Source organism: Gambusia affinis, linkage group LG13 (assembly GCF_019740435.1).
Source record: "Gambusia affinis linkage group LG13, SWU_Gaff_1.0, whole genome shotgun sequence".
NCBI classification, from domain to species: domain Eukaryota; kingdom Metazoa; phylum Chordata; class Actinopteri; order Cyprinodontiformes; family Poeciliidae; genus Gambusia; species Gambusia affinis.
Window position 1 is genome coordinate 20001625 of NC_057880.1, and position 12040 is coordinate 20013664.

At 39.3% G+C, this 12040-nt stretch overlaps 1 protein-coding gene across 1 annotated transcript in view; it reads left to right on the plus strand.

Moving 5' to 3' along the window:
- vit (vitrin) overlaps window positions 1-12040 on the plus strand; it is a 33439-nt gene that overhangs the window by 559 nt on the left and 20840 nt on the right. The window contains exons 2-10 of the mRNA XM_044136897.1: window positions 6130-6217; window positions 6443-6508; window positions 8113-8269; window positions 8346-8479; window positions 8564-8641; window positions 9104-9292; window positions 9757-9801; window positions 10464-10502; window positions 10598-10648. Of these exons, the coding sequence (XP_043992832.1) occupies window positions 6187-6217; window positions 6443-6508; window positions 8113-8269; window positions 8346-8479; window positions 8564-8641; window positions 9104-9292; window positions 9757-9801; window positions 10464-10502; window positions 10598-10648 (790 nt within the window). The 5' untranslated portion in view covers window positions 6130-6186. The remainder of the gene's footprint in view (window positions 1-6129; window positions 6218-6442; window positions 6509-8112; window positions 8270-8345; window positions 8480-8563; window positions 8642-9103; window positions 9293-9756; window positions 9802-10463; window positions 10503-10597; window positions 10649-12040) is intronic.

Sequence of the window (12040 nt, forward strand, 5' to 3'; positions counted from 1 at the left end):
TAACAGAGAGGAAACTTTTCATCTTTAACTAGGCTTGACATCTTGATATACATTCTCCTGATTCGTATTCTTGTTTTGAAGCAGGATGATTTAGCGCAGGTGGTCTCAGTTTAACATGTCCAGCAACAAGCTGTAGCTTGCATTGAGCTGATTGCCAAGAGTTAAAATAATTCAGCCTGTGGAACTCAATAAACAAATCGTGTATCAGAAGCAGCAGCAGGAGTGACCCTGTAGAGACATGCTGGAGTTTGACTTTCTTTCTGCTTGTTATTGCAGCTTTTTGGTCCATTAAAAATGTTTGGAGCACAGCACTGACTCTTGTGAATGGTGGGTTTTAACACTCCCTGGTCATGTGTGTAAAGAGCCTGGCTTCAGGCTTGCTTCCTCCCAGAAACAGAGTTTTACCAAGTTCTGAAACAATTCCCAATCCCTCCCAGCTATTAACCCTTAATGCATCTGCACTGGCCACTTCAGAAAATTAATGTTTATGCCAAGCGGGGAACACAACTCCTCACTTTTAGAGTTAGGCTGCATGGAGAGATTACACTAATGCGTTGAAACATGCAATTTTAATTGCCCACAGTGTGTTTTTAGAGCTCATCATGAACAACCACTTTTTAAGGCATGTGTGGTCTCCCAGCCCATATTGTCGACATCCTGTTTGCAGTGGAGCTTCCTTTGGAACACCTGCCTGATATGGGTTCTGTTTTCTTTTACTTCTGTTGCTAGGCACAACATTGAAGCTTCTGATTTTTCCTAAAAAACTGGCATTTGTATAGAAAAATCTGAGCTTTGTGAAACCATTTAAGGTTGTGGTGCACATGAATTATTTTTCCATTCTTTTCAAATCCCATCACTGATTGTCAATGGTGCTCAGGTATGGACTTTGACTAGGCCATCCTAACACTTAGCCATTCCGATAGCTTTGGCTGTATGTTTAAAGAAGACTATCAGTATTCATGGGGGTTAGAGATCACAGCTTATTGTGAATTTATGAGGCCAGAGTGGCACCAATTTCAGTTTTCTGGCTGATCGCTGGATTCTGATTGTTAAAAAAATCTGACCTGTCAATTAAAATTTTTTCTAATGCCAATATATAGCAAGAAAGTTGCTGAGTTGGCAAAAGTGGGGTGACTATTGTTAACTGCAACAGGTTGGGGCTAACAGTGAAAGAGGACAATGGCTGATTTTTAGACCTTTGCTGAGGTAGATAATCTCGGTGGATAATATTGGCTTTATATGTAAGTATCAGCCTATCCCTGATCTCTCAAAATTAAGAAAATGGACACAGATAAATTGGTACTCCCCTACCGGAGACCCTTCCTAAAAAACGCTGACAACTGTCTATTTTAAGACAGTTATGTTTTGTTCAAACATAAAATTTTCAATAACATGCATTAGTATGAAGAGTAGAAACCATCATAGTCTTCCACATCTCCACTCTTTGAGGTACAGCTAATCATCCCCAAGGAAAATAAATGGCTCGCCAGTAGTATGGCAAGTAGCATTGCGCTATATCCCAAGAATATCTTATATATGCTCTTTGAAAAAATTTACATGTGGATTTTCTGCAAATAATTTGAGGGTACTTTTCACAGAAAAATCACAAAGAAGTGAAACTGCAAATAGGAGGGTAGGGGTCACTGTAATGTAATTTCCATTGGAAGGTGAACCTCTGCAAGACATTTTCTTGTGGGATTCATGTGTATTTCGTTCCACCCATCTTCCCATCAGCTCTGATCACATTCCTTGTTGATAAAAAGAATCCCAACAGTATAACCCTGATATGCAATTCTAGTTTTCATCACACATTTTCCCCACCTGACACATGTTGGGATGGATGTTGTTATTGGGTTTTAATGCTAAATTTGTTGTATAACCTGCAGCAATTTAACATCAGAATTTAAAAAAGAAGAAAACAATTAGCTTATGCAACGAGTCACCTTGTGGTGCAGTGCATGCATAGTGAAACTCCCTGAAATCTCTGCTGGTCCGCCCCCCCCAATCCAAAAAAAAGAGAAAACCTAAGTATTTCCCAACTTTTATTAGTATGTATGAAGTGATTGTCGGAAACTATAAACATGACCCGCTACAGCATTTGTGAGAACTGACGTGTTTTTTTCCACTGTACCTAGCTTTGACAGGTATGCAGATGACTGCTACAGAAAAAAGGACTGCAATTTGTCCTCACAGTGGATAGCAGCAGAGTGTGAACATGCTGGAACAGATATGTGCATCTAGAGAGCTGGCGATACGAGACAGGAGCACAGCAGACCTCACCTGAACCCCCATCTGCCTCACAGGGAATCATAAACCCAGGGTTTCTTAAATGTAGAGCCCCCTTCAGTAATTGCTTCTAAGGAAGCATTAATTTGGCTGAGCTGCACCTCTGTTGAGAAGGATGACATCACAGTAACGAAATAACAATAATTTCAGACTACGTAATTTATGTGCCAAAAGAGCGGCTGCTCTGAGTAATTATGCGAAGAGAAAATGTTTTCTTTGAACAACCTGGGGGTTTCCTGCAGGATCTGAGGAGAGCAGATCCTGAAGGTTCACGCAGCAAATGCAACCTTACATGCACCCAAGCATTCAGCAAATTAATTCAAACCAGACACAACTTCAGTACAGCTTATTGGGTGCTTGTTAAACTTGCCATTTATCCCTGTAATAAATTACTTTTACACTGTTTAATTGTCATATGTCTCACATTTAGCTTAGATTAAGTTATCCTGAGTGACCTTATTAGTTATTCTGCCATAGGCTTGGGCCTCTCCTTTTTCTACTGCATTCTCTTACTGCTCTCCAGTTTTGCATTATTTGTCGTCAACTTTTAACTTTATGTTTTCTTTGTTTTGTACGCATCATAGAAGCTGCATCTGGTCTGCAGTTAATGAAGTTGCAGTTAATGGGTTTTGTGAGGTTTTTGTGGTTCATTCACTTGTAAACTGTGTTTTAACTCCTCAGAAATCCCAGTTCTCACCCTTCCTGGAAAAACTTACTCTAGTCAAACGTCAAATTCAGGAGGAGCAGTGTGTTTTACCTCCAGCTTGTTTAACAGGCCAGTAGCCTTGAAAAGTTGCTAAGAGACTCATGGAAGTTTGGTTATTCGCTCTTGATGTGCTTTGTAGAGCTGCAGAAAACTTATAACTATTTTCCTCAATGCATTCTGAAGAGGTGGTGGAATATTGGTTAGAGCAGTGATGCTATGAAGGTCTTGCAGTGAAATCAAGGTTAAAGCTGCACATTCACAGCACAAAATTGTTCCAAGTGTGGTTGGACTCTGCCGTATCAGTGATCCTGTTTGTGGAATTGAAGGACTTTTAGGCATAATCATGAATCTGGTTCAGAAACCTCAGGCTCTGATCTTTTGTATTGACCTTTTTGTGAATTATGTAGTTATGCTGGTGTCTTTAAACCATCATCTTTAGAGAACAGTTAAGGTTTTTACACATAGTGAAGCAGCCAGGATGAAGGTCAGCTTCTCCAAGTTTAAGGCCATGGTTATCAACTTGAGAAGGTGGACTAAGGTCATAAGATGTGAATCATGGCCAAAAAATGGAGGTTTCTGAACTCAACCACAGAAATAAGGCCTGGATTTGGTTCAGACCCCCCAGGTTGCTCGTACTGAGTGAAATTCAGTTGGAGGTTTCTCCAGAGTCAATGTCAAATCAGTGACTCAATGCAATTGACTTTCTTCTGTTGCTTCATCCTCATTCAGGAGTGAATGCTGTAAGCCAATGACCCGACGCAATTATGCCACTTTATGAATTCTGGAAAGGGCATATTTACAGACAAAGGCTGTTTTTTTTATCTTAAATGTAAAATTTGTATATTATTTATACAGTTTTGCTGCTTTGAACATAGTGTTCTTTCAGCAAATATTTTTTTTAGTCTGTATGCTCCAGTTAATCCGATTAATCATTTAAGCCCTAGTTGCCAGCAGGAGCAATTGAACAGTAAAGTCCTTAAGAAAATGTTTCTGTAGTTCTCTCATGGTGCTATGAACAGCTGTAACAAATATTTCAAAGCATCAGCATCCATGTCTGCATGAAGCAAACATCAGCTGGACTTGCTGATGGGGGACACACATGAAGCCAGTCTTTCAAGAGGTGCTCTCACTCTCAGACTCTGTGTGGTGAAGCATTTCCTTGCTGTATGTCAGTGTTCATGATTTGCTGTGCAGTAATAGAACTATAATGACACATTCTGGTGCATGGAGCAAAGCCTCAGCCACTCTCTTCCTAACATGAAACATGGTTCTACAAGTGTGCTTAATGTTCTTACATCTGTGTGACTTCTGAATGACAGATGCTGAGGGAGGTTTTCTCCTGGCCGCAAACAGATTGTATTTCTAAGCAGGATCCAGATTTATGTGGCTGTCACGCTAAAGCGCATAAACCATCTGAGGGCAGTTCTCCATTCCTTCCTCATTAGATTATGTCTGTGTGCTCTCTAATGAAGCTGATTGCATGGATGTTAGCGGGTGGATTTCTTTAGGCTGTTTATCTCATATGTTTGAAGGTGAGATTGCGATTGGCTAAAATACTGTCTTTACCTTAAATGACTGTCCTTTGAAGTGCAACAACATGACTTATAATAGGACACATGCTAAACAGGTCATTCTGAGTACAATTCGGCTCTCAGGGTGGTTTCAGGCTGCAGGAGGTCTTTGTTTGGTCTTGTTTCCTGCAGAATAACTGAAGATGCATTGATCAAAGATGTATACCTAATCTATAATTTTTGTAGAGCTATAGTCTGCCCTGATAAAACATATTTTTATTTTAAGTCTTCCTGCCTTGAGCAATCGTTCTTTATCATGATCAGAAGCAACATCGCTTGCATATGAGAAAGCAGTTCCTGTAAAACAAGTTCTAAACTCAGATAAAATAGTTCTGAGGTGACATGTTTTTATTTAGAGTCTTGTATTATTGATTTTCAATGTTTAATTGTGTATAATAACAACAATTTCACCAGGAAAAAACAAAGTTATAAAATATTGTAATAAAATAAGTGCATTAAATAAATAAACAAGTAAATAAAAGCACCATTAGTCTTGTGAACAATAATAAAGAAGTCTAAACTTAAAATAAAATTGCTCACATTTAGGTTCACTGAGGTTCTGGAAGATTGTAGAGTTACAATTGGGCTCAAAATCACTCATATGCTCGAATTTAGATTTTGTTGCACAACTAAAAAGTTGTTTCTGATAGGAAATGAGATAGACATCTCTCAAAAGATGATAAAACTCTAAAAAAGGAGTTAAAAAGTTATTAAAGACATTTTTAGCTGCATTTTATTTTAAAAATGCCATTTTCAATATTATTTAGTCACATTCAATAAATTAGAATATGTGTTTAGATGATGTCCATTAACCCTTCCACTCCCTGCATCTACTTTTTACATCGGTACTGTTTTGGTCAATTAGACCCAGCAGTCAAGTCGAGAGGTAAAAAAAAGATAAAAAAATGTCCAATTCTATGTTTCCTTGTAGCTATAAACCATATTTCACCACACACACACAAACACACCACACAACATACCTACATGCACATGTGCATGCACACAAACCCACTTTCTCACTATTCTCTTTACTTCACTAGGAAACTGCGAGAAAGCAATTCTAATATACCTGAGATCAGCCTTCAAAAGGAACGGAAGAGAGCACAAGAGTGTACGAAATGACCAAAACTGAAAAAGTATAAATGGAGAAGGATTGAAATGAGACCAGTCACTTCTAGAGTCTGAATTAACACCACTTAACACCTGTGAAATATATTTTCTTTTAAAATGGGTTCTTGTATACATGTTCTACCTCTGACTACACTTTATACTAAAAGCAACCAACTTCGGCCATTGTTCCCACAGTAATAACTTCCACACCAAAGAGTGTTGAGGTCAGCATTACCTGGTACCACTGGCATATGGTGGTGCACTGATCAGAATAAAACTAATATATTTTTTCTGTCAAGCAGAAACTTCTAGCTGCAGCAGATTTATCATTGCATCTCCAGACATGAAGATTTTCTTTTTCTAGAAAGTTTGTTGAGTTTTTTCTTTACACTCCCAAAGAAAACATGAGCTTAGAAGACAAAAGTAAACATTTGCCCCATTCCCCTTCTCTGTAAGGTGGAGCGGTAATTCAAGAACATCTGGCTGAGCTGCTGAACCAGAACATCCTTCACCATGATCAGATCCATTACTGTCGTCTTCTACGGTGAGAAAGCAGTCTGCCTATTCCATTACACTAATATCCCTGTTTTAAATTGTTTCAGTTTTGTCTACAGTGTCTCATATCGCCATAAAAATCAGATAGCAGTAAATTTACACCATCGAGCAGCATCGTCTTTTCTCTTTGAGAGATTCTGCGGTCAGAAAAAAAAGCTGATGATTATGTTTCTGTGCCTGCTAATATGTCAAACGCCCTCTTCTTCACCCACAGCGTTCCTCTTGTCTTGGGCATGCTGGGCCAAGCCTAATGGATTAAAGAACAAGAAACCAAAGCAAGGTGATCATCTTCATCAGCAGCCAAAAGCCTATAATCTTCAAACCTTTCAGGTTTTATTATGTGTTCCAATTTTCTGAGGTTCACAGGAAGGTGAAGGTGCAGTAATAACTCCATCTGAGTTCGATTACAGTCCACTGGAAGCGTTTAGAGAAAATCTGGTACTTACTGGCAATAGAATTGCTGCAAACGCCTTTATGGTAAAATAATGAAATGCAAATAAACACTCTTTTCAGTTAAAAAATATTTCATTTATTCCAAAGGGAAATTAAATGTCATAACTCAAATCATTATCTTGAAAGAGTTGTTGTGGATGGTAATCCTGTGGGCAGGAAGGATATCCAGTAGCAGTAAGTCTTGTAACAAATCTCAAGAGGCCTCTGATTGAAGACTGTTGTTGTATGACCGTCTCATGACTGTCATGACAGGCTAACAAGTCAATATCAAACCAACAGAGACTATATTCACAGTAACACATCCTGGATGGCACCATCAGTTGTTGCCAATCACTGCTAATCCACATCATTTGCTTATGCTGCTCCGCTTTAAATCTCTATCAACCACAGAGATGTTGTAGTCAGGGATTTGATATTTCCCCATTATGATTGATAAAAGAAATGGTTTGATATTTCTTCTTCTCTCTGCTCTTTGGTCCTTCTTTTCATCAATGCATCATTTCCTCTGAGATCTGGGATCATAGTTCTGGTTTTATCTTAACTTCTGAGCTCCTAATCTGCTGCTCCCAGCTGTAAAAAATAATACATTATTGTCATTGCTATGCTCCACAACTGTCTGAATGTAAAAATTTAAGAGCAAAAATATTTTCTACCTCACAGCATCTAAAACCACAGGGAATAAGTGTTCAACCAAAAAGACAAAGGTACTCCAACATGCTGCCACTGTGAGATGCGCAGTTCTAGAGCAACTTATAGTCCAATTCAGATGCAGTCTTCACAGCCAGGCATGTCACGGTTCATTTTCGGCTTTTAATGATGCAGTTGAACTGTTCTTTTTCCAGGAAACCAAAGTTATTTTTAATGTGTGTTTCGGAACATTTTTGTAAAACCTAAATGTGTCAACGTTTGACCCATTCAGATATAGATTGGAGGCAAAGAAGATGAATTAATACTCCCGCTTGGAGGGTGCCCTAGAACATGATGCTGCTGCCATTGTGCTTGACAGTACAGTAAAGCTTTCATCCTTATTCCTTCAAGCATTCTTCTTGTTATTGTTGCCAGAAACATTTTTATTGTCCATGTGGGCAGCCTCAGATTCCAGTTGAGCTTGATGGGTTTGGTTTTGTTTGGTGCTCTTCCATGTAACTCTGGTGACTCGAGTGTTTTTGATCATTTAACCCTCCCCCCCCCAAAAAAAAATTAAATAGTAGGGAAATCAAAATGAATCATTCTGATTTCTCACTTGTCACCTTCATCCTCACCTGTCAGCTATATTGTGATGCAGCTTATCTAAGCTCTGTAGATTCTGTGTTGGTAGTGATTCTAATATGTAGCAAAATATGCCACGTGTCCCTAGAAATATCTACTTTATTGTAAAGTGATTTGATTTTCTTTTTGTATCTTTCTGGTATTTTGTTGTCCACTGTCCAGTTGTTCCGGATATCGAGTGTGACGTCCGAGCGGGGAAGATTAACCTCCCAGAGTTCATTGCCAAGTGCCCAGCACACTGTAAAGAAACCAAGCAGCAGGTCTACGGGACAGGCATCTTTGCCTCCATCTCCAGCATCTGCAATGCAGCCATCCATAGGTGTGTGGACTGGGAAATGAATATTGTCAAAAGAGTCTCATGATGGTTTTATTTGACAAACATGTTGTCTGCACAGTGGAGTCATCACAAACTCAGGGGGGAAAGTAATTGTGAGGAAGATGGCCGGGCAGAATGTCTACAAAGGCAGCAACTCTAACGGGGTGCGGTCACTGTCTCTACCCAAGTGGAGGGAGTCATTTGTGGTCTTAGGTACTTATGCAGTATTAAATATTTTTGAAAATCAGTTGTTTAGAAGAAATTTGTTGAATAAAAGCTGAATCTGTTGTGTCACAGTTGGGAAGCCAAAGAGAGGTGTCATCTACCCATCCACTCTGGACTATGCTCCTTCAAGACCAACATACGTGAAGACAGGTAGGAAAAGCATCTTCACACTTATAATGCATTATAGTTTTATGCATTAAAACTATAATGCATAGTTTTAATGTATTATATTTAGTTTTCGCCTGAATTGTCTCGCTGGAGATAGGCACAGCACCCCTCCCGACCCCACTGGGGACTAGGGTGTACAGAAAATGGATGGATGGATAATTTGGTAATCAATTAATCAGTAATATATTAAATGTTAAAGGCAGTATGCTCTTTCCATCTATTTGTTATGAACCCGTTAGAACCACCTGTTTTGTCTGGTATATTTCGGGGTCAAAAGGTGACAGGAGAAACATCCCCACACTTGACTCTGGCATGCTGAACCTGGATTTGGATTGCTGCAGTCTGCTAAGAATGACAAGAATGTATTACAAAACAGGTTACACAGTAGACGCTCTCATCCATCCTCCTCGTTTGTGACCGCCTTCATTTCTTCTCTTTTTCCAGGTCCAAAAGACACCAAATTAGCTGCGTTCACAACGCTGCCGCCAACAACAGCACCTGAAGCCACCACAACAACCCCTGAACCGACAACCACAACTGCTCCTACCACCACCACCACCACAACCACTATGACTCTGCCACTACCCACGACCACCAAAGCCCGGGCCGCAGTTCATAAAATCAGGGACGCAGGTGAATAAAACAAGCAGATAAAAACGTTTAAAAAGGTAAACGAGCAGCCTGCCTCGTTTTGTCTAACTCACAGCATTAGCAGCTTATAATCAGTTATAATCAGAGCTTGCAGCTTGCCGCAACAAGCCTTCTTTTTCTGCAATGAGCGATGATGAGGGGCAATTACAACTGCAATTATGGGGCAATTACTGCTTGTCTGTGATGAAGTTAATGCAGTGTAGACTGTTTTAACTGTAGCTTTCATCACTGATTGAATAAAAACGCAATCACTGAGACGCTGCGTCATTCTGGATGGCAGTGCAGGTACGGTGAGTAGACAGTGCCACCGTATATCAAGGTATGCATTCAAATGAGATGGGCACAGGGCCAAATAGGCTGCCGAGCGTTCCCTCTCTCTTTCATTTTCTGTAACATTATCTTCCTTCTCTCCACACCGGCACACCATTTGTCTTTCTTCCATCCAGGCAGCAGTCACCCGTACCTTGCCCATGTGGCTGCCGCAAGTTCAAGTAAGTGAAGCAAAGCAGCCAATAATTGTATGTAGGAGGGATAGCATGAGGTGCTACAGTGGTGATACTGTATTCTGGGTTACAAAGAGCCTGGCAAAAATAACTTCTTCACTCAACAACCACAATCTTTAATGCATTTTATTGGGGTTTTATGTGGTAAACCAACATAAAGCAGCGCATAATTTTGATGTGGAGTAATCTGCTAAATGTGCCTACTGGCTTGTTTTCACTGAGCAACACGCTACGGGTTGGTATACATTTTTTGTCTGTTTCAATTGGACCGGCCTATACAGCTGACCTGTACCTCATCATTCTTGGGCCCCCTTCAGTTGTTGCTCCATAAGACAATGGTACGGCTAGTGTGGAGCTACTGACATCACACAACACAGTTCATTAACTGGGGAACAGAAAAAAAGTCACTGCTTGTGACAAGTTATACTAGTGCAACGACAAGTGTGGCGCACAAGGCTTTACATGGCATTACAGTAGTCTGCTTTTGGAAATATCACCTGTTTTGTTTGGAAGGTCATGGTATCTTCCATATTTATCAACAAGTAGCTTTCTGTAAAAAAAAAAAAAAACACCAACCAGTAAAATCATTACAGTTTGTAACATACATTTTTATCTAAATGTTTTGTCAATGAACTGTGTGATTGGTGTAGGACAGTCACAGAGTGCCCAAGGAAAGAGTCCAAGCCAAGGTGGGTAAATACACTTCAAGAAGTTCCAGCTATTGAAAAAATTATCACACACAAAGCATTTCCAGTCTGACTAAACCATCAAACCATCTCTTCAGTGTTCAGAGGTAGCTCCTACCCAAACAGGTATCCACAGCGTGCCAGTGCAGGTAAATCAACTCAAAAATCCAACCTACTAACCTCTGCTTTTTAAAAACACAATTGTTTCTTTTACACTAACACTCAGACACTTTTCTTTTTTTACCTGTGCAGATAAGCTCTGCATGCCGTCTCTGTTCAGTATCTACCAAGCTACTTAACTTGTACTGGTTGCAAATCAGAAGTGATGCTTATGGTGTAATCTTCAGCTCTGTGGGTTATGTTCCAACTTTCACAAATATTGGAACCCCTGGTAAAGATGAATGTAAGGACTTAAAATAAATTCACCTTTTAATGCAAGAGCATAATGATGCCCTGAAGAATCCAACCAGAGTGGATTACACAGAAACTTATGTTGTAACCAAACTTCAAAGCTGTGTTTAGCATACGTAGCTAACCATAGTAGTACCTTTTCTGGTTTCAGGTGTGTATTCACCCCAAATATGCCTAATGTCGCTAATTTGGAACATATTTAAATATATAGCTGTTTCATAAGCTGTGATCACTATAACAATATCCACTTAACAGAGCAACAGTGTGACACCAGCATTTATTGTTACATTCCTAAAATAATGGTCCACATCATTTTTTTAAAATCACCACCTCTTTTTTTATTTAGGTAAAAGAAAAATGACTTTTGCCAAAAGTGATTTTGTCCATTAATTTTAGAAGGTGACATTATGTTAGTTACTTTTAAATAAGAAAGCCAAGAGAACATGCCAGTCAGGAAAAGCAAATGTTTGTTGACCTTTATATGTAATGAATTGGCTAAAGGGAAATAGGTACTTATTTAATCTTATTCATATCCAGTCAGGGCAATAATCAGAAAGCAACAACTGTAATTGCGTTAAATTAGGAGTTTCCTTATTCATTTGTCAGCAGGCACAAAAAGGAGCTGGAAGTAGCAAGTAGCAACGATCTGCCTAGATAACAACTATTAGAAGTATTATTTGAGAAGCATGCCTGGAAATAGTATTTTCTCCTCTGTTATCAAAACTTATACCTGTAGAATTTGACAAGTCCTAGCTCAGACTTGAGCTAGGCCTAAAATTAAGTATTTCTGCAAAGACTCCTATTGGGTCTAGTATGAAACACAAACACCCTGCTGTTCATACAGAGTTTGATGGAGGATCTGTGATGCTGTGACCCTCAGGACTTTGTAGAAGTTCATGGCAGCATGGACTCATGAAAAAATTAGCATTTTGAATAAAAATCCAGTGGAAAATGTGAAAATGGGTTGGTAGTGGGTCTCTCGGCAGTATAATGACACAAAACATATTACTAAATAAACAGAAATGGCTGTTCAACCATTGAGCTGAAAAGAGTTTCACTCAATAAAATATAAATTTATTCTAAGGACTTTTTCACATCCTTACCAGAGGTGGCGATACTTGAGGGAGATT